Source organism: Pituophis catenifer, unplaced genomic scaffold, assembly GCF_029215685.1.
Source record: "Pituophis catenifer annectens isolate HBS135680 unplaced genomic scaffold, rPitCat1.0.hap2 SCAF_6, whole genome shotgun sequence".
Classification (NCBI taxonomy): domain Eukaryota; kingdom Metazoa; phylum Chordata; class Lepidosauria; order Squamata; family Colubridae; genus Pituophis; species Pituophis catenifer.
This window is the reverse complement of record NW_027256886.1, coordinates 57,792,230-57,816,293: the sequence shown is the minus strand read 5'-3', so window position 1 is coordinate 57,816,293 and position 24,064 is coordinate 57,792,230. Positions and strand designations below refer to the sequence as shown.

Genomic DNA, 24,064 nt, shown 5'->3' with positions numbered 1-24,064 from the left:
ACTCCCCTCCTTGCATAGCGAGATTTTGTTAGGGGGTGAGGATGAAGTGGCTGACTATGAATTGTTGGAGGAGGAGGAGGGAGCCACCCAGAACAAACCGGCTTATTCAGGGCTATTCAGGCCTAACTTATTTCAGCCCTTGCTGATAAAAGCAAAAAATACAGCAAATATGGGGGTTGCAGGTGGTTTACTGGAGCTTCAGGAGCCTCAAACCAGCTTGTTTACAGAACCAGTGACAACACAGGAGGTGATTCCATCGCCAAAAATTTTTCTGGATGTAATCCAGCAGCAGTGGAACCAACCAGGGTTCATTCCAGCTCCTAGTGGAATGGATAGAAGGATGTACACTGCAGAGCAGGAATTGGAGGACACCAGACTACATCAGGATATCTGTAAATTGATGACAGCAACTGAGTACTCAGTGGATGCGACCTTAAACATGGCCAAATTTGCTTCAAGGGCACTGGCATCCAATGTCACCTCTAGAAGGCTTTTATGGCTTCGCCAGTGGCAAGCCAGTATGAAGTCTAAGTGGCGGCTGGCTTCTGCTCCATTCAAAGGAGGTAACCTTTTTGGGGAGGTCCTTCACCCGATCCTGGTGGAAAGTGAGGATAAAAGGAAAGTCTTCCCCTATGTTTACAGAAGGGTGGAGAGGAGATTTACCCCTTTCTATAGAAGAAAGCCCTTTCGGAGTCAGAATGTGGGGTTTAATTCCCCACCCTACCAAAGACCCTATTCCCAAGGCATCCATTCGGCAGGCACAATGAGACCCACAATTTATGATCCAAACTCTCCAGGACCACGGGTTCTCCGTGAACTGGGAGAAAAGCCAACTGGGAGAAAAGCCAACTGCCAGTCACCAGAATCACACAGGGGCAATAATAAATACTCAGACATCTCAGGTTTTTCTTTCTCAGGAGCGCAAAACCAGCCATGCTGATGCAGGTCAAAGCCTTAAAAATCGTACCATTGATACTTCTTTCCCAACTATTTGGAAAGATGATTTCCTGCTTGGCTATTGTACCTTGGGCTCGATTTCACATTCAACTCTTACAATGGCTTCTGTTGCCCAGCCAGAGATCTGGGCGCAGCAATTCAAATGCCAGGATCAGAGTCCCTGGCCGGGTGCTCCAGTCCTTGGACTGGTGGACGTCAGCAGCCATGGAAAAAGGCTGCCTCTTCAAAGAACCTGCCCGCCTGGTGTTGACCTCAGACGCCAGCCTGTTTGTCTGTGGTGCCCCCCTCCTATCCTGAGTGATCCAAGGTCAGTGGTCTCCAGAGGAGTTGCTCAACGTTATCAATTGGCTGGAACTGAGAGTAGCGCACTTGGCGCTCCGCCACTTCCAAACCATGTTAGGGGGTCAGCATGTGCTCCTGCTGACAGACAATATCACAGCCAAAGCTCATGTGAACTGACAAGGCAGTACCTGTTCCAGGGCTTTAATGCAAGAGTCGATGGGATTATGTCTCTGGGTGGAAAAGCACCTACATTCACTGTGAGCGGAGCACATCTCCGGCGTGTCCAACGCTCAAGCAGACTGGCTGAGCAGAACTACCATCGATCAGTCCGAATGGCAACTTCACCCAGACATCTTCCTCCAAATTACAGAGCGGTTCGGAACTTCGGCAGTGGATTTATTCGCCACACCAATAAACACTAAACTTCTGAGATTTTTCTCCCGGTTCTGGACACCGACAGCCGAGAACACCAACACCCTCTGCTGCCCATGGCCCCTGGGCCTGTTATATGCTTCCCTCCGATCCCCCTCATACCGAGGGTCGTCACGAAACTCTTGGAGGAGGAGGTGGATGTCATCCTGGTGGCACCTCATTGGCCATGATGCCCATGGTTTGCGGACCTCATGACTCTGTCAATCTCTCATCCATGGAAAATTTCACCTCACAGGATCTCCCTCAGCCAAGGGGCAGTGCAACATCCAGACCCTCAGTGGCTTCAATTGGCCATTTGGCACTTGAAAGGGAGATCCTGCGAAGAGACCACTTTTCTGGAAAAGTGATTCTGGCGTCTCGATGGGCATCAACAAACCGGATATATGACGCCACTTGGGCTTTCTTTTGTTGCTGGTGCGCTAAGGAACAGTCTATTCCAACCTCGGTGTCAGTTCCGCAGTTGTTGGACTTCCTCCAAGTGGGACCAGATAAGGGATTGTCCACGAACACCGTCCGCAGGCAGGTGGCGGCCTTGGCCACTATCCTGCCAGGAGATGGAATGACCCAGCTGTCACGACACGCGAGGGCACGTAGTTTTTTGAAGGGAGTTTCCAATTGTTACCACCTACTGTCCATCGGTACCCGACTTGGGACCTCTCTGTTGTTTTGCAGGTGCTCACGGCTCCTCCATTTGAGCCATTGGGGTCCACCAGCATCAGAATACTTACCTTCAAAGTTACCTTTTTGGTAGCGATTACGTCAGTGCGCAGAATATCGGAACTAGTAGCCCTGTCTGTCCGACAAGATTTGTGCATCTTTCATCTAGATCGAGTAATGCTCCGCTTGGATCCGACCTTTGTGCCCAAAATTAACACCTGGTTCCACAGAGCGCAAGAGGTCATCTTGCCAGATTTTTGTCCGCACCCAGGCATCCGCGTGAAAGGCACTGGCATCCTTGGACATCCACAGGGCTCTCCGTAAGTACATAAAACATATGGCCAGGTTCCGGTGGACGGAGTCTCTATTTGTTTCATTTCAACCCAGATCTAGGGCAAGAAAATATCGCGTTGGCCTACGAACATCAGGCCAGACTTGTACCCGGACACATCACGGCACAGTCGACTCAGAGCGCAACCACCATGGCAGCCTGGGCTACGCAGGCCTCAATTCTGGAAATCTGCAGGGCAGCAACCTGGGCTACCCCTTCGCCTTTTGTCAGGAATTATAAATTAGACAAGTTTGCATCGGCATTCGGGAGACGGGTATTACAACGGATTCTACCAGCCGAGGGGACCCTGAACCAATCTGTTTCCCGCCCATCACTGGTTTAGCTTGGGTATATCCCATGCTTGGATTACCAAGCAGCGCACAGGAAAAGAAATGTTGGATTTACCTGAATGTTCTTTCTATGTGCGCTGCAGGTGAGTCCAATCCCACTCTGGTTCTGCTATGGTCCGGGGTCCAGGAGTGATTGATTTCATCAGCTTGGCTACTTACTCTCCAGTACCATCTCTTCGTTGAAAAAACTGAGGCTCAGCCAGCAGGAAGAGGCATGGCCAAAGATTTTCCAACTCAGTCTCTGGCCAATCAGACAATTTGAAAACCCATGCTTGGACTCACCTGCAGCGCACATAGAAAGAACGTTCAGGTAAGTCCAACGTTCCTTTTCTTTTTCAATCCACCATATTCATTCAGTTTTTCTCCTTGTCAGTCCAACCTTTTTCAATTCTTACTTCTCAGAACAACATCTAGGAACACATTTCATGGATGCTTGTACACAGACACAGAGACACGTGTGTAAGTGCAGGCACACACACATGATATACAGACATATACACACAGAATTATATTGAGAACTTGCAAGTTAGTACAAGTCTCTTAAGATAAATTTAATTTAAATTTAAACTTTGTTAAAGGTACATTTCAGATCTTTGCTCTTCTGTGTGAAGCTTACATATATTCTGTATAATTTTTCTTTTTCTTAAATGTTATTAAGCATTTTTAAGAGATGCTTTAACAAAGACAAACAGAAAAAGAAAAGCAAGAAAATGTGATGTGATTAAATGGAATTTTTCAGCATCAGTTTGTTAGATAGGAATTGCCAATATTTCAGAGTTACATAACTTAATTGTTATCTCATTGTTAAAATGCAATTAATAAATACCAATGGCAAGTCTTGGCTCAGTGTAAATCATAAATTAAGATTAAAATATTTTAGTAATTTCTTTCTAAACAATGAATAATATATACTTATTTAACAGGTCATTGAAAATCACGTTATTAAGACTTCATGTAAAGAGAAACATAAATTTTGCATCTGGTTTAAGCTATTGTACAGAATTAAATTCTATGTCAATTTTAATTTTTAAATACAAAGTTATTTTGGATATTTAAGTATACTTCCACAATTTAATTAGTCAATGTTCGATAGAAGGAACTTTATGTACTTTCAATTAAGTACAAAGAATTCTTGCAGCAGGTGCCATGTATAATGTTAGTTGGGTATATTTTGCAAGGATATAAGATTAATTTTTTTACAAAACTAGGGAAAAGGAAATTCATTATAAATAATTTTATAAAATCTTGAACTTTAGAACATTACCACAAAACATGGGTAAATTATTCCATTTGATAACTAATGTTCCAACAAATTTTAGAAAGTGAACTGTCCTTTTTCGTAATCAATACAATAATATAAAAATAATTTAATATAAATTTAATATAAAATGTACATAAATTTATTAAAATAGTTTTTCTTAAGAAAAATATTCTAGTAAATATAATATTGTCTTATTATAATATAATATTGTCTTATATATAAAATTGCAATTATTGCATATCAAATATGTTTAGAATTTAATCATATAGTCTTTTCAATTCATGCTCTGAATTTTGTGTTAAAAGATTTTCAAATTCAGTCAAGCATTTGTTTCACCTCGTTTTTGTAGTTCTTTTAAAACTATACTGTAGAATTGAATATATTGAAACCAGTTAGATGGCCTGGCAATTCCAAACAAATAATTTCAAAGATTTCATTTTTGTCTTATTAATAATGAAATGCTACAGTCTATATGATTTGTTATTTTTCCACTGAGTGAATGTCATTCCACTTTTCTTTTTATGAAAATAAAAAGAAATACTCCATATAATTTTTCCCTGCTGTATTTAAGATGTTCATTCTCGGATCACATACTGCGTTTCATTTTGTGTTACAGACTTAAGAGTGCCGGGATTTTAGTTTGAGTATCTTAATTGCAAGTAACCTGAGGGTACATGACTAGTTCTTAGGTTGATAGGTGATGGATTTTATTAGAGCAATAAAATATAGAAAACCATTAAAGGAAAATGGCTTACTATATAAGCATAGTTCCGTGCAATTTCTATCTTCATGACCTTAGGCACATCTGAAATAGTTTCATCTGCTTCAGTATACATTGATAAATTCATGGCATGCTTCCACCTGTATCAATACTGACCTTCATTTTCTATAATGGTAAAATAGAACAAAGTTTTTAAAAAAGCTTTTTTACCCATTATATTGTGGGAAGTCCCCCCTCCTAGAAGAATGAAATATTTTTGGATATATTAAAAGGGCAACATATTATATTTCCCTAAAGGAGAAATGGAGAAACATGCTCTTAAAGACAGAAAGCAGCCCCCAAACCCCTTACCCAAATCCAACCTAGGACAAAAGCCATTAGCCACAGTAGGAATTGCCCAACACCTTTCAGAACACAAGTCCCTTCATTGCACGACCCCCAGAACCAGGGTGGGTTCTAAAATTTTTTACTACCGGTTCTGTTGGCGTGGCTTATTTTGTGGGCGTGGCTTGATGGTAATGACAGTTGTTTAGGATTTAGCAGAGGTACTGGACTATCAGGCTTTTAACTGCTTGCAGAGCTGTACCGATCTACCCATTTATTTTTTGCAGGCACTGGTCTACCCATTTATTTTTGCAGGCACTGGTCTACTCATTTGTTTTCTTTTAACACTGATCAGCTGTAGGGTGGCCCTTTGAAGCCCTGCGGCAAGAGTTTAAACAGGTTTTTTCCCTCTAGCCATCAGCTGGGACTCAGGAGGCAGCAATAGATTGGGGATGGGGCCAAATAAAAGGTAAGAATAATGCGGGGGGCGGGGGGAGCAGAACTGGTTCGGTGACATCATATCATCACCACTACCGGCTCGGGAGAACCAGGCCGAACCGGGGGGAACCCACCACTGCCCCAGAACAGTTCAAACTTCAAAGTCACAAAAACCTATAAAGATCCATCCACTATTCAACCATTTGGTCAGCTGCCCAGACTCATATGTCGTTGGTGGTTCTGCTTCATCAATAAAGAGAACCTTTCTTTCCAATCAGCCTCCAGACTCCATTTTGTTTCCAGTGCCTTTCTCCCACCTTGGACCTGGACCTGGATATTTCTTTCAACAATATTTTAGTACTTTCAACTGTGGCCATACATTTTTTTAAATACTGGTCACATGCTTAATGTCATTTAATAGTAATAGCATGAGAGTTGCGGGTCCTAATCATGCACCTTTGACAGTTGTTTAGGAGTGTAACAGCTCATGCCAGAATCTGCATTTTCATGTTTGGTTTGTTATATGTTGATTTCAGAAAGACTTCTTCGTTTCCTAATGTGGCTCATAAAGATAATTATTGAGGATCTTTGTACTTTTAATTCACATTTCAACTGCTTTTTTATTCACTCCTTTTTAACAGACCCTTTCACGAGGTGATCTGTTGAAGACCCAGAAAATAGAAACGCTGTTGTTTTGCAGAGGTTTATTCTGTAGGTCTTGGAAGAGGACAAAGGAGATTGGAATTGGAAGTCAAGTTTAATGCTTCTGCCCCTTCTCTTTTTTGTTTTTCCAACTCCTCCAATTTTAAGCTTACAGTATATACAGCTGTTTTACTTTCAACTCCTTTAATTCCCTTTGCATTGGTTATTTATTCAAGAATTTGAGTTTGAAATTTTTGTTTTAAGCATTTTTGACATTTTTGACATTTTTCTTTTCCATAAACAGGATCCTATGTTTATTGACTGATCATAGTTTGGGAGTCACTTCTTAGAGACCACATACAGAAAGTTAATTTGTTTTCAGATAAACTTTCAACTAAATCTTTAAAAAAAGCTGTGAAAGAGCTGCTTGCATGTTTATCTTTGCAGGTAGTCCTTGTTTAGCAACTGCCCCATATAGTGACCATTGACAGTTACAGCGGTGATGAAAAAGTAGCTTTGCGACCAATCCTCATATTTACCATCTTTGAAGGTCTGTAAAGCAAGGAAAGCTGATTTTATTTATTTATTATGGCAAATATATGGACTTAGAGTAGTTTAAATGTTAATGTTCAGTCCACCCAGCCATTCAAGGACAGGGTGGTCTATGTTGAAAAAATCAGACAGTGTAAGATCTTGATGGACATTCGGACACAATGTTGTGGATATTTTGTTGAGGAGCACCACAATCACACTGAGGAGTAGAGACAAGACCCCACTTAAACAATGAGTCCTGTCAAGGAAAGCTGAAATAAGATTGTAAGCACAGTCGTGGTTTCAATTAGCAACCGCGTTGCTTAAAGACCAAGTGACTGGTCCCAGTTGTGGCTTTTAAATAAGGAGTATCTTACACTGTCTTCAGAAAAAGGAAGGATACAGATATTATGATAAGTTGAACAGTATCTTTATATCAATATATTTATACTTCCATACTGAGTACATTCTGTTGTGGAACCTAACTAGAATACTGGATGGATTTCATACAGCAAAAAATAAGGCCTCAACTTGGGGGGGGGGGGGAGGAATGGAAAAGTAAAGCTAGAAGAATATGCACATTTTAAAAGAAAAATGAAAGAGAGCAGCAAGAGGTATTTTTTGCAGGTCATATGTTTTCTGCCTGTGGGTGAACTATGGATGTATATACTACCAGCGAGAGAATGATGATACAATGGTGGAGATAAATATTTTGCTAGATTAGAAAACTTCATGTCAGTCAGTAGATACTAGTGATGGAAACTAGGTACAGACTGCTTGGTGCTCTTCAGATATTCTGGCCTATAAATCTTATCATGCCAGTCAGCAAGCCCAATGGTAAAATGTTATAGGATTTCTAACTTTAAAAAAAGTTGATTTCCTATTTATATTTTTAATTGATGGCAAGAAGATGAACAATTAGGAAGGCATATTTTGTTACATTCAAATGTTTTGAGCTTGGAAAGGATAGGAAATTGTTCACCTGTAATTTGTGGTTCTAGGCAACATGAAAAGGAGTTTTTCATGTCTCTTACATTAAAAGAGATAGCTGACTTCTTCCTTTGTATTCTATACTTGAAATGTGTGCACACACACACACACACACACACACACACACACACACACACACACTAAAGTCATTTTAATGAACTATATTACAGCTGGCTGCATTAAGAATTCACTGCATATTTGATGTTCTCCCAGTCATAAGCTTTCCAGTGAGTGTCATTCCACAAAGTAATATTTCTCACTTTCTCACAAAACGTCTATTATGTAAAATCTGGAGCCTTGGGAAGAGGGTGGGGCTAAAAGTAGATTAAAATTTTCCTCTTTGTTTTTCTGCTAATCTAATTAAAAGAATGTCAAACATTAATAAATATTATTATGAATAGTAAAAGGAATTTAAAATCTTTTGTCAGTTCAAAATGAGATGATAATAATAGAACAAGACCAAACCAGTTTGTATACAGGTAGCCCTCGACTTATAACCCCAACTGGGCCCAAAATTTCTGTTCCTAAGCAAGACATTTGTTAAGTGAGTTTTGCCCCATTTTGCGACCTTTCTTGTCACATTTCTTAAATTAATAACATGGTTGTTAGGTGAATCTGCCTTCCCCATCGACTTTGCTTATCCAAAGGTCACAAAAGATGATCACGTATCCCAGGACTGGAACTGTCAAAAATATGAGTCAGTTGCCAAGCATCTAAATTTTGATCATGTGACCATGGGGATGCTGCAATAATCGTAAGTCTGAAAAACGGTCATAAACCACTTTTTTCAGTGTCGTCGTAACTGAATGGACACTAAATGTACTGTTGTAAGTCAAGCACTATCTGTATAAAGTCCTCTGTTGTACTTTTAACAAGACAGTTGTAACTTACGCTGATTAAATATTTCTGAGGCCCCCAATATATGCAATTTTTATATTTGTTGAATTCATGACATTTTAGGATGAGGTTAATGGAACAAATTTGCTGGTGTATGTCAAAATCTCTGTATAAAACATTCTAAAGTAATAGAAAAGTAATTCACAAAACTAAATGTGACCCTCCATTTGTTTGGTAAGATAAGACATTCAAACATGTTATTCCAGAGGCTGCATTAATATAATAACTAATATCAATTTAATCAACTTTGTTCTACTTCCTATAAAATTATGGTTTAGGGGTCATAATTAATTTCTCCAGAGCCTTTATTGCTGCTAATAGTAGTTAACTCTGGTATGTAAGAAGCAGCAATAGAATCTGAACCAAATAAATAAAATAAATATTTAAGTTGAATAAATTTAGATTAACATAAAATAGCATAGCTGTTGAAAAGACAATGGAGAAATTCTAAAAATTAAAAAAGGAATAAGTGCCAGCATTGTGATTGCTTGGTGTTTTATAGAAACCCAAGCAGCATTTTTATTCTTTGTAAATAAGAAAAGGATCCTATAGGATCTTACATGAATATAACACACATATGGCTGAAGTTTTAAAAATCGCATTTGTAACATTGGAATACATATATGGGTCATTACAGTGCTTTTCATGGCAAGATTGAAAGCAGCCTGCTAATAAAAACAGTTGCTTTTGTCATGGATTGTCCATTAGTGTGTTATATAATTGTCAACAGACTATTTGGATTTTCTAAGAATTGGTGAACATAAAATACTGGGTAACATTTTTTCTTTCGCTCTTCAAAGAGGGCTCTGGGGATCTCTATGAACAGCACTTGGACAAATGCGACACTGTAGTTAAATTTCCCTACCATATGATGTGTTCTATTCTGAAAATATAGTTTCTGAAGCAAGTATTACTCCATCATTTTTTTCTATAAAGTAATATGGATGCAGTAAAATGCATATACAGACAAACTTTTCTGAAATAGCAAACATTTATTTATATATTCATTCATCTAGATAGAATATTATTATATCATTTTGAGGGCTAGGTTTTCAGTGAAGGAAATGGTGGAGCATTAAGCAGCCCAGTCTATTATTCCTTTTTTTAGGAAAGAGATAAATTACACAGCTTATCTTTAATGCCACTTTTGAAGTAGATATTAATTAGAGAAAATTTCATAATGGTAGAACTGCCATTAAGTTGTGTCTGTTATAACCAACCAATGAACTGTTTACACTCTTTGAGTCAAAATATTTAGCTGTTATGTTACCTTTCTGTATTTGCATCTCTTTAATCCTAGTGTAAATACTGTAGTGGATATAATTGGGATCTCTGTGTCAGTAGGGTTATTTTTGGACTATTTAAAATCTTTCTTGTCTTAAACAAACAATCTCAATGTGTCTCTAAGAGCTGCTTAGAAGTGCTTCTTACAGTATATGTTGGCTACCCTTGTTTCCCTCTTACCATCTGGAAATTAATCCTAAACCATGAAACAATACATTTTTATTTCACACAACATTTAATTTTCTTTAGATGGTGTATAATCAAGAATAACCCTGTTGGATTATAGAGTTATGGCTGCTTTGAAGATTGAAACGTGTGGAATAGGATACAGGACAGAAACAGATTAATTTTGATTACTTCCTTTTAATTTTCTTGTACTTAGCAATTTCTCCTGAAGTTTAAGGAACGGTAGTCAATCCACAATCAGACAATTATTTGCAATCATAGAATGACAAAAAGTATTTTCTCAGTCTTTTACCTATTTATTTAACCATTTATGTTTATGGTTGAAATGTAAGTATTTTTTCAGAGCTATCAGAAAAATTAAAGTGTGTTTTTATATTGCCATAGTCTCTTTAAAAGTCTGAACCCAGTATTGGGACATATCCTTGATTTATTAGCTACATATGGAAGTGTTTGTTGAAAATTTCAGCTAATCATTTTAAAATGGTTATATCTAATCCCACATGATCTGGAGTGGATGTGTTTGAATCATTTGCCAGTCATATTGACTTCATGTTATGAGCAACAGTATGCATTTCTTTGTATTACCCTTTGAGGAGTAACCAATTATAGTAACAATGCCCAGCCATTAAAAAAAAGAAAGAAAGAAAGAAAATTAGTTGGGGGGGGATCAGTACAGTATTCAATAAATTTCTAGCCAAGGGTACTAGATTTTGGAGGATTCTGAGAAGGATACCTCTAGAGTTGCTTTTCTTGAACTTTTTAGTCCTGTCTTTTCACCGTTCCAGGAGCATTCTCTTTCACCTTTTCAAGTTACAGGTATATATTCCAAAGTGCTACGATAGAAGATGCTAGGCTGCTTTATAAAAGACTGGAAACCCATTATGGACTTTTTGCTTGAAATGAAAAAAAAATGAACTGGTAATTTTGAAATTTATTGATTAAAAAGTTTGCTTATAGGAAGATAGAAACCATAATATGTAATTTGGGAATGTGGTGATAGTAATTACTATGTAATTGCTGAAAAGAAGATTTGAAGTAGCTTAGATAATTTTTGCTTGTTTGCACCTTGCCAAATTGTCAGCAAGAAATAGAAAAGCTAAATGGATTCCCACATATTACCCACAAACATCATAGCAAATTTACTGTATGTTGTTTGCTTATGGCTTGCTACAATCTAGGAAGAAAACTATCTATACCAAGTCTGAAATTTTTTTGCAGAATCTGAGTTCTTTCCTGAAGCAATTATGATCTGGGTTCTGTTCTTCATCTCTTCCTTTTTAGCATTCAGATACTTTATTTTAGAATTCTGATGTTAGGCAGCATCAAAAAGTGAACAGTTGCATTTTTCCCTTCCCTTCAATTATTAAAACAATATAATGAAAGAAGGTATAAAGTTGAACTTTATAAGTATAGTACATTAGAGAAATACGCCGTCTCTCTTCTCTTCTTCCCTTTTCAACAAAATTATGTTAATATCTATTACATTACTGTCATCGCAACTAGCTGCTCTTAGTTCTCTTCTCTGCTCTTCTTATAAAAATAATACTGGATATTTAGCAAAATTAATAAAGTTAATGACTTTAGTATTGGATATATCAAGATTATCAGATAATGTCACATTGAAATGTTGTTTTAGAGGTAAAATTTCTGGGAATGCTATAATCAATTCTTGGAAGTGTAGTGTCCTGGCCTCATGTGATCACCTTTTGTGGCCTTCTGAGAAGAAAATCAGTGGGAAAGCCAGATTCACTTAACAACTTTGTTACTAATTTAACTATCATAGTGATTCACTTAACAACTGTAGCAAGGTTGTAAAATAGGGGGAAACTCATTTGTTTTGTTTAGTAATGAAAATTTTGGTTTTAATTATAGTCATAAATCAAGGACTATTGTATGGGCTGATATTATTGTATAATGGCTACAATTTGTACAGAACAATTCTAGCTGATTATCTTAAAATAATTTTGTAAGAATTTATTCATGAGGATCAATGTTTTACCTAAAAAAAAGCTAAAGAAGAATGTTAGAAATGAGTTAGATATTTGAGAATATTTGGAGCAAAATAATGAAAAAGAAAAGCCACATTGATTTCTTAGATGCAGAAATTTGACAATTTGAACTGAGCTTTCTTGATCAAGGTTTTAGAAGATAAGAATTTTGGAGATAATTTTATAAAATGGATAAGATTCATTTAGAAAGCATACATAATTGTCATAATTGTCACTAGTCACACAAGCTCAGAGAACATTAAGGACTCCACAGTTCAGTCCTAAGCTACATATATTCTCTTCCCCTGGTACTTTTATTCAAATTTGAAACAGAAGAAAAAAAAAAAAAAAGTATGGTAAAGTGGGCTAATTTTTATTATAATATATAGATGGAACTATGGAAAAATATGTGGTTGAAAGAGCTTTGAGATTTACATTGTTATAATCTTAAAAGAGAATGTATTGTTGGTATATGACACCAGAGAAATTGTTCAGAAAGTATAAAGACACTTCAAATTTATATTAGAAATTAAAACAACAAAAAAGGAAATTTTATCATGTTTGGTGGTTGTGTAGAAAAAAAAGTTTTAAATTCAAATACACACAATGATTCAAAGGATTTAAGATTCATACAAAATTGAGACCAGCAGTATTTCTTTTGGGATTAATGGATGAACAATTGGAATAAACCATGGAACTGTTTTTTGTATATGATAACTGCAGTGAGATTATTGTATGCAGAAAGAAACATTGTTATTTAAAACATTTAAAAACAAATAATAATTCCAGCATTAAAAACCAAGGTCTGTGAAATCGGAATGAAAAGATTTTCATATAGTGCTGTGACCAACAGTTCTAACTAATCTTTCTAAGAGAAGCATTATAAAATTCTGAGACTATAATCAAAATAATCCTAGAGGCATCATCTATTTCGATCATCGTCTAAATTGCTGAACTTCTGATGACAATGCAGACCTAATAGTTTTCCAGAATTATAAATCTGCCCCTTACAATGCAACTCTGGGCCAAAGAATTTGAATATCATCACCCAAATATTTATTTATTTATTTATTTATTTATTTATTTATTTATTTATTTATTTATTTATTTATTAAATTTGTATACCACCCTTCTCCCGAAGGACTCAGGGCGGTGAACAGCCAAAATTTAGACTTGAATATCCATTTATTGAACATCATTAGTGTCTAAATAGCTTTGCCATACTTCAAGAAAGGACAAGTATATTATCAAACCATTATTCTGTATAACTCAGGATTTATTCACACTGGCTAAGTAGTATCTGTACCAATGTATATATCCGCAGCACTTCCACCAGATCTCTTTTCCATGTCTTTCAGTAATTTGTGTTTCACTAGTAAATACTGTGTTCCAAAAAGTATAAATGTTTGTGTTCTCTGATATTGTCTGCTCTACTGAGCAGCAGATCCTCATTTCTCAGGCAGACATACTTGCCCTTTATCTCCTTACTTAATCTCCTAAACAGGAAAACCCAAGATTTGAACATCAAGCATGTTCTCTATTAAGGGACTGCTGAAATTCTCTAAATTAAGTACTGTCATCATATACCGGGATTACATTATTTGATGACAATCGGAATTAAAACCAATGTGATAATGCTCTAGTACAGTGCCATTCCATGTGACAGACCAGTAGTCTGCTAGCAAACTATCTGATAAGGGCAACTTAATGTGTAATACATCTTTAGATAGAACAGTAGTATTGAGAGCTACCAGGGATCTTAGAAATTACAGGGATTACATATCTTTCTTGTTAGCCTTCTTCTGAAGATTTACAGTGACCAAAACCCTTTCCATGCTAATTCAGAACTAAGGTAGACTTACCCGGATCCATAAAATCAATGTAATCCAAGAAGGTTTGGGATTGTCCAGCTATTATCTGCTCCAACATATTGCCTAAAACAGATGTATTATTAAAAATTGCCACCACCATGATCCAAATTCTTGTTTGGGAGAGGTCTCTGTTTGTGGTAGTTGTTACTATTTAGTTCAGAACTCATTGATTCAAACATTAAAATATCATAACATTTCTAGTTAAAATCTATTGTAACTATAAATGCTTAATTTTATTTGGATTGTGTCCAAATGTAAATATAATTATACCACCTAATATGCCAGAAACACATTCGAGGAATAAAAATGCTTGTATCTATAGCTTCTTAAATTATGCTATACCTTATGTAGCATGACACTGTCCATCATCTATCTCAATGCTTTTCAATTAACTGAAATTGTTAAGATATAACATATAGGCAAAATATTTAGAAATATTTGATCGCTCACCTTATGTGATCCTCACGAGGGGCAGGAGAAACTTCCTGCACTCGAGGGGTGAAATGCTCACAGTTCGGACCAGATCGCCTGATCCAGTAGCGATGAAGGCGGGTGGTTCGGAGAACCGGTAGCAAAAATCCCTGCCCCACCCCTCCATACCCAGCTGAGCCACACAATCATCAGAGGCTTTTTTTTTTTTTACTTTTAAAAGCATTTTTTCTACAACCTCTTTGGCCAAAAAATGCTTTTAAAAGTAAAAAAAAAAAAAAAAAAGCCTCTGATGATCGTGCCGCTCAACTGGGATCGTCAAAGGCTTTTAAAAGAAAAAAACCATTTTTTTCTTTTAAATGCCTCTGACGTTCCCAGCTGAGTTGCCTGATTGGCAGAGGCTTTTTAAATCAGGCAACTCAGCCTGATCGTCAGAGCCTTTTGAAAGCATTTTTTAACAACCTCTTCGCCAAAGAGGTTGTAGAAAAAATGGTTTTAAAAGTAAAAAAAAAAAAATTGGCCACGGCCACCCAGTCAGATTACCCCACCACACCAAGCCACGCCCACAGAACCGGTAGTAACAAATTTTAGATTTCACCACTGCTGCACTCTGCTTCTTCCTGCTCTTCAGGTTTAATTTTTAAGTCACTAATACATGAAAATGACATTTAGATGCAAACTGCTCTTAATTGCTTATTAAACTTTTATTTTTTAATCACTACAAAGGAGTATTAAATATTGCTATTTCCTCTTAAAACGATGTTACCAGCAAATGGGTGTGGGTAACATCCCACTTTCTAGAAAATATTTACTTGTCAAGACAAGACAGCCCTCTGTGACTATTTGCAAAATCTACCACACAAACAGCAGCAGTTATCTAACAAAATGCATGTGTGTTTGTTTGTCTGTCCCTCTCTCGGGACTTGTCATTTCAGCTAAAGTCCTAATGTAACTGCAGTATATGTATCACTGAAACATGTTTCACTTTAAATATCAAATTGTGTTACTCATGGCAGATATTAAATATATTTTTCAGGAGCCACACATTCAAGTCAAATGGGAGGTCAGATTTATTGGGGGTATAGCTCTTTCATGATTTATTCAAGCACCAGAAAATAACTTTGATTAGTTAAAAGCTGTGGTAAAGTCTTGTGGGAGTATTTGCAAGAGTCTGGAGCTGTCAGAGATAACTATAACTCCTTCAGCAAATTTCAGACTATTCTTCCATAGTGGGACAAAACCCTTTTCTTTTCCCTCTTTTGTCCAGAAAGACATTTGTCTTGAAACTGTGTGGCTGTGGACATGGGGTGCTTGTTTGAAGATTCCCCCTTCGTAGTCAAGAAGAGAATCGGCTCGCCAAATATTGGTGTAGTATTTTATACTCTTCTCCTCCCTTCTCGTTCTCATCCTCCTTTTATTTCCTATATAGCTTTTAATAAGACGATTGTGGAGGCAAAGTTTTCAAGGCAAAGGGCCATTTCCTATTTTCTTTTCTCTGTTTGCTTAATAAAGTGTGCCTTACTTTTCGAGCTGTAGTGACTTTCGTTGCTAATGAGTACTTCGTGAAAACGCTTGGCTTGCTCCTCGATTCACTTTTTATATACTGTCAGAGGAGATGTTTAAAACCGTCTTTCTCTGCTTTTTTTGTTATTTTTTTTAAAGGAAAAGAAGAAGTAGCGTGACACAAGCAAGTGAGATTAATAAGAATTAGGCAAATGGCTTCTCTTCTTTTGTTTCAATGAGATAGCCATCTTGCAGCTACACAAAGGCTGCCATTTACCAAAGAGGACTCCCTCATTCTCTTGGCAGGGGTGCCATTGGATTCGGATACAAGTGGGTGGTAAACAGCAAAAGAGGACAAGCAGGCTTTGTGTGTTTTTTAAAAAAAATAACACCGACAACCAAATCACTCTCTGTATTGAACTGCCACACAACCAGCTGTGCAGCTTGCGAGTTGGGGTGGACCAGTTCTCCCTGCAGATAGAAAGCACTTCCTCACCATCCCTCTTGTCCTGCTTTCCTATTCTTTCCCTTAAAAGCTGCCACTGAAACATTGGCTCAACTCCATCAAGAGCTGAAAGCACCAGAAAATATTTATTGAACAATGCTTCTGACAACTGCCACGATAGTGGATGGCTTTGGAGGAAGAGACCACTTTTATTTCTAAAGCAGTTTTATATCACCTTGTTGATATTCCAGTCAGAAAAACTGGATTCAATTTATTTTCTATTGTACATATCTTTTTCTTTATTGATGATGGTTCCCATTGAATACAGTCACACATTTCTATCTCTCTTTGCCTTGTTTTCTTTCTATAAAAAAGCTACACATATGCAGACAATGAACTATCTATTTGGTTTTTACTTTGCACAATGCTGCTGCTCCTTTATTTCCAAGACAAAAATGTAATTTGTGATTATTGTTAGAGAAGCAATATTTTAGTCTTTGCTATGTTCTCAGGAGTGATGCAAAGAAAAGAGAGGCTTTTCCACCAATAGGTTACTACCTAGTCTTAAGAACATAGATGCCAAACCATATTTTGCGTGGGACATATATTTTTCAAATAACTTTAGACAGCAAATCTGTCAGTGGTTTTTCTTGAGCTAATGCAGCATGTTCTTTATTACTCCAGGTCTAAAGTTTTATTTCTGACAAGCTGAAATCATTAGCATCATCCAATTGTTAATTAAATTTAAACTTTCAAATAGCTGTGTTTAAATATTTTAATGTTTTTTTCAATATAACAATTTACATTTGTAATTTTAAAAATGCAGAGATAGATATTATTCTTAAATGTAAACCTTGTCAAGCCAGCTATTTAATCAGACAATAAAAGCATTTCAAAAGCTAGGAATAGATTCCACCAAATGCATGGTCAGTTATAAATGTTTCCACTTTAGTTATGAACCAAGCTCTGATTACAAATTATAGAGGAATATGGGAATAGACTTACTTGCATTGGCCTTTTCGGTCCATTTTCTTGGTGGGGAGTCTCTCTTCAGTTTCCCTCCCATTTCCTTCCCCATTTTCATTGTGATAGTAGCACCCTTGTGGTGTCACAGCAGCAAAGCAACTGTTAAAATCAAAAACAGTTTGGAATGTCTTTGTAAATCAGTTTGCCCCTACATTGTTAACCTTCTGGAAATTTTTAAAAACAAAACTGTTTCAAAAAATTTATGGTGAGTGACAGGAGCGATTGTTTATGAATAGGTTATTGTGATTGTAATGTCTAGTTTAATGAAAAGAAGGATAGGGGTGACATGATAGCAGTGTTCCAATATCTCAGGTGCTACCACAAAGAAGAGGGAGTCAAGCTAGTCTCCAAAGCACCTGAGGACAGAACAAGAAGCAACAGGTGGAAACTAATCAAGGAGAGACGCAACCTAGAACTAAATATTTCCTGACAGTTGGAACAATTAATCAGTGGAACAACTTGCTTCCAGAAGTTGTGAATGCTCCAACAATGGAAGTTTTTAAGAAGACAACCATTTGTCTGAAATGGTATAGGGTTTCCTGACCAGAGGGACAGCAGGCTTCCTGAGCAGGGACTTGAACTAGAAGACCTCCAAGGTCCCTTCGAACTCTGTTATTCTGATTATTGTGGTTTTATTGGACACATACACACACCGAGGCTGTTGTGGTAGATACTGTTTTTGTGTTTTACTTATTGCTAATTGCCAAGTGTTCTTTTGATTGGAGCAGATATTAATTTGATGTCTGCCGCATAAATAACTCACATTAGCCACTAGAACTGGGAGATAGTTAGGGTGACTAGGAAGGCAAAGTTCAGTTAGTTCCCAATATCTGAATCTCAAACTCTAGGAACATTCTGGATGTAAGCTAAGTTTTTTACTAGTTGTTTCCATGTGCCAGATTGATCTGAAAAGTTATTTGGGTAGACGTACTGACTTCATAACTCCCAAAGAGCGAACTAGATAAGCAGACTGTTGCCCCAAATTTTACAAAATGCTAAATCTACAAAATCGGCATGCTCTATAATGCATAATAAAATTGACAACTTGTAATATTTTCCTAATTTTGCATGAAATTGATTGCTTTTTCCTTTGTAATTTCCCTTTTGTCCAGATCTAAGGGTAGTTGTTTTAAGAAGGGTGTCTTCGAACCAATGTTGACTCTTAGCGACTGTCTGAACAATTCCCTGTAGTTTTTTTGGCAAGTTTTTTTGGAAGAAGTTTACTAGGACTAAGAAAGTTACTGACCAAGGTGGCTTCATGCCTAAAATTGGACTCAGGGTCTCCTAATTTCTAGCCTGGTAGTTCAACCACTATCCCAAAATGACTCTTAATAGAGTTTAGATTTCATTTAATATTCTAACCACTTTGTATAGTATGATGCTGAGGGGGTGTATAATTTTAGTCATAACATTCTCATAGACAATATTTGTGAACTGCTAGCACATTTAAATTGGGACGGGAGCATGTCCTGGGTGTCTTTTCAAAAAGGCTGCCGTGAAGGAGTGGCCAGTCACAAAATCCATTTACAGAATGTAGACTAACAAATTTGCTTAATACTGTCGTCAACTCCTACCACTTAGGGTACTATCTACCCTTTTTTTCTCTTGCTTTTCTTTGTCTTGCTCTTTCTTCAAACAACCCCTGGACTTGCATTTTTATGTCGCAAACTGTGAGGTCATGTTAACTCAATGTCATTCTTGTAGTTAAAAATGATCCTTTGAAAGAATATATAGATAAATAAAAAAATATTGAAAATATTAAGATTGTTGGGCTGGGACCATGAAGTTCTGGAGATATCATGCTGTTTCAGCTCTAAGCACTCGCTCCCTCAGGCCCTTTCATGAATTAGAATAGAATAGAATAACAGAGTTGGAAGGGACCTTGGAGGTCTTCTAGTCCAACCCCCTGCCCAGACAGGAAACCCTACACCACTTCAGACAAATGGTTATCCAACATCTTCTTAAAAATGTCCAGTGTTGGAGCATTCACAACTTCTGCAGGCAAGTTGTTCCACTGATTAATTGTTCTAACTGTCAGGAAATTTCTCCTTATTCTAAGTTGCTTCTCTCCTTGATTAGTTTCCACCCATTGCTTCGTGTTTTACCCGAGAATAGTTTGACTCCTTCTTTGTGGCAGCCCCTGAGACATTGGAACCCTGCTATCATGTCTCCCCTAGTCCTTCTTTTCATTAAATTAGACATACCCAGTTCCTGCAACCGTTCTTCATGTTTTAGCCTCCAGTCCCCTAAACATCTTTGTTGCTCTTCTCTGCACTCATTGATTTAACCGTAATACAGGATAATGTCTAGCCTTGCAGTTAGTATTATTATCATCATCCCTCGCTAATATGGCCAATGGTGAGGAAAAGTGAAAATTTTACTCCATCAGTTTTAAGAAGGTCACACTTTGGTCAGTAATATAGACGGCAGAAAGGACATGTGTATATACTGATAAATGTTGTAATTTGGTTTAACAATAGAAGAGATTAGAATAGATTTTTTTTCTTGATTTTGTCCTGTATGATTAACTGTCACATCTCCAGCCCTTCCTTAGGAACATGGATTGCATTCCACAAATGTTTTCATTGTCTTTCATTTTCCAGTGCTGAACAATAAAAGCAATCAAAAACAATCAAAGCAATAATCTTAAGGGACATGTTTGTAAGATTCTAGAATGTTCCTGCTTTAACAGGGAAATAGTTCGAAGTAATTGTTTCTTTCAGACCTTAGAAACAATTTTGAAGTAATCAGTGGCAGTGGCATCTTGTAATTGAACTGGCCTTGAGTCAGATGCTGCTTTTTTGCTTGTGTGTGTGTGTGTGTGTGTGTGTGTGTGTGTGTGAGAGAGAGAGAGAGAGAGAGAGAAAAGCATGACAGAGAGAACAACTTACCAAAATACAAGTAATCCTCGACTTACGACCACAACTGAGCCCAAAATTTCTTTTGTTAAGTGAATTTTGCCCCATTTTACAACTTTTCTTGCCACAGTTGTTAAGTGAATCACTGCAGTTGTTAAGTTAGTAACATGGTTGTTAAGTGAATCTGGCTTCCCCATTGACTTTGCTTGTCAGTTGTATGTCAAGGACTACTTGTAGCTGTTGCTATTTTTATGTCCATGCTCAGAAGTGAGTTTTGAAGATTTATATCAGATTACAAATTAAAGTATCCTCAATAGATTCTGTGAAAGATCTTGGTATTACTATACTCTGTACAATTTTTTTATTTCACTATTGTTCATCCCAATAGGGAGTTATAGTCCTAATAAAAATGAGGGGCATTATATTGAGAAATGTTAATCTCCAAAGTGCAATATTTAGCCAAGAGAAATTCATCAGTGTTCCAATGGGTATTTACTGAAGCCCTGGGCAAATTACCCATCCAGGTGGAGTTTATTTATTGCTTTTAGTGTTGTAGTTTTGATGCCTAGCTCACTATTTCAACATATTTATTTATTTAAAAAAATTAAAGGGCTCCATCTGAAATACATAAGTTGGTCGACTAACAACCAAATTGCAAACACATACACAATACCTACAGAAAGAACCCTATTAGCTAAGTTGAAATAGTCCAGAATAAAGAAAAAAGATCAGACAACATTCAACTATTTCACAAATAAACATTGAGCTCCCCTATCATCATGCCATAATCACTGAGTAATTCTGAAGCTCTTTACTATTTTCTATACGGCAAGCAGTACCAAAATATTTGTTGTAAAAGCTTCAGGAAACAGTGCCAATGTGTGTTTATGCCCTGACTTTAGATTATCATTGTTATATCAAATCAGACAATAATCCGGTTAACAACATCATTACAAACAATATCACTCTATTTTGGTTAGTGACCGTATCATACATATACACAAGCAAGATGATTGGCATAACACAACCTTAAATCAGAAATCACAATACAAATTTGTATCAGATACGCAGATAAAAGAAATTAGTCACAATGCCTTGTGGCCATCAAATGACATCAGTAGGTTTTTCATTTTTCTTTTCTAATGGAACAGACCGCTACACAAATGTTTGCTATCTTTATTATTTATTTATGTAATTTATAGAGCCACCCATCTCACAATCAAGTGACTCTGGGCAGCTAGAACAAATGTATATCTGAACTAACAACAACAAAATAAATTGCAACATATCTTGGTAACAATGGGAGAATCTTAAAATTAGGCTGATGAGAGTTTGTATATTTTTATAGCATACACAATTTAGGATGAGTTCTAGTATTATTATCATCATCATCATCATTAAATTTATTTGCCACCCATCTCGCAGTTCAAAGGGACTCATCCTCCTAGGTTGTGTATGCTATAAAGATATATACAAGGTTCCTGAAGGGATTATGGTGAGTTCTAATGTAAGAGCAAACTTTCTAGTGTTGACTAGTATCTAATATTGACTTTCCTATATTTCCCAAATAGAAGTGGTATGGATATCTCTGGCCTTTTCTAAAATTGGGGTTTTTTCCATTGAACAAGTTGACTTCAGGGAAAATTGATTCTACCCAAAGTAACTTGGAACAAGTGAGACAACTACTTGATGGTCTATATCTTTATTTATTGCTTAAAGTGATTCTGACTCCATCTAGTACTAGTGCCAAAGATTAATTACTTGATAGAACCATCTTCCAAGCCAGAACATAATCTCTGCCCTTCCGCTTTGCATCCATTAGCATGGGTTATTTCTCTGCATGCAGAGAGGTACATTTGAGGCGCCTGTGAATGAGCTGGGAGCGCTTGTGCTATCTCTTGAAGCTAACCCAGATGTTCCAAATGGGAATCTAACTAATAAAAGTCCTTATAACCATCTTAAAAGTACAGCTCTGTACATAATTTTCAAGGGGCAAGCTTTATGCATCACATTGGGGCTTTTTCTCCGTATCCTGTAAACTATTAATTCAAATTCTAATTAAATCGTTAGATGATCTGTAAATTCCTGCTTTAAGCAGCATCAGTTCACCATTAGAAAGCCAAGGCATTTTAGTACAGATTCAGATGAAGTTTTCTGTTTACATGAGTCCACTAATGTCGCTTTAACATTTATGTTCATTTAATTCCAGGTATACGTCCACAAATAATGAATGGCCCTTTGCATCCTCGTCCATTGGTGGCTTTGCTAGATGGAAGGGATTGTACAGTGGAGATGCCTATTTTGAAGGACTTGGCTACTGTTGCATTCTGTGATGCTCAATCTACTCAGGAAATACACGAAAAGGTATTTATTATCATTTCAATTTCAAAGCATCTGACCTAGATGGCTAAAAGTACATAATCAACCACAAATAGCTGACAGAGATATAAACCCATAATGTCAAACAGAGGTGGGGGGGGCAGTCAAAGGACTCTACAGCCATCCTAGGGAATGAGGAATCTGGAAAACATTTGATAATCTGGTAATCATCAAAAAGGAAATGCTTTTTAGGTCCCACAAGATGGCACTGCTTAATTTACATGCCCACACTTGCTTATCTCACCAGATTCTCAAATAAGCAGAGTGTATGCCATTGAGGGCTTTAGAGGTGATAACCAACACCTTGAGTTGTACCTAAAAGCCAACTGGTGATCATTGTAGCTTCAAAGCATCAGGGACACTGCATATACATAACATGACCATTATGGCCCTCGCTGCTGCACTCTGGACCAGCTATAGCTTCTGAGTGATCTTCAAAAGCATCCATATATGTAGAGCACGATACAGTATTCCAGTCAAGATGTGGCCAAGGCTTGAGTGACTATCTGAAGGCACTTGCAATCTTGTACATAAGAATGGGCACAATTGGCATACAAAATGAACCTTGTAAAGAAAATGTGCTTTGCAAATTAACACAAAAAGAAGAGTGTCCTGTATTTAGCAATAATTCATCCTTTTTCCCCAGAAAATTTCAGGATAATTGTATTTTTACCTGTGGTTCCCAATCATTTTTGGGTAAACTATCATATCATCAAAATCATATCCACCAGGTACATAATGATTGATTTATGTACTTGGATTGGTTGAGGGATTCCGCAAGTTGTGGTTGAATAATCTCAAAAGGTCCTACAGGTTTACATTGCTGAATTAACAAATTCCTATAATAATTGTACAAATAGACAAACTTATAAAGTAACCAAAAGAATATTTTAGTATACAACTAAAATTCACTGCTGACTTCATTTTATTTTGAAATTTATTGCAATTCCACATTCTACTTTATGTGCTGTTACAAAGAGATTGAGCCAACAGTTCTTCTCTCAGTGTATATCAAGCTTATGGAAAGCTCTTGCTAATCTTCATGATGAAATGATGAATTGAATTGGTATTGTATAGTAAATTGATGACCATGCATTCTTGATTTAATTGTATGATTTCTCTGCCTCCTCCTGTTTCTACTGACATAATTCTCCTGATAATCTGTGACAGATATCTGGAATTTGGATTCCTGCACGCAGCAAAAATCTTTGATAGACTCTGTATGGATTTAATAATTAAATGTGCTGCTGATGAAGCCACAATAAATAATCTGATTTTAACA

General features: G+C 36.9%; 1 protein-coding gene across 3 annotated transcripts in view; it reads left to right on the top strand.

Moving 5' to 3' along the window:
• CTBP2 (C-terminal binding protein 2) overlaps nt 1-24,064 on the top strand; it is a 91,511-nt gene that overhangs the window by 35,545 nt on the left and 31,902 nt on the right. For 2 of the 3 annotated variants that reach the window (XM_070944920.1, XM_070944918.1), the window contains exon 2: nt 22,613-22,767. In XM_070944920.1, coding sequence (XP_070801021.1) covers nt 22,613-22,767 — 155 coding nt within the window. Of the gene's footprint in view, nt 1-15,838; nt 15,938-22,612; nt 22,768-24,064 lie in introns of all 3 variants that reach the window. The other variant, XM_070944919.1, reaches the window with a different exon arrangement.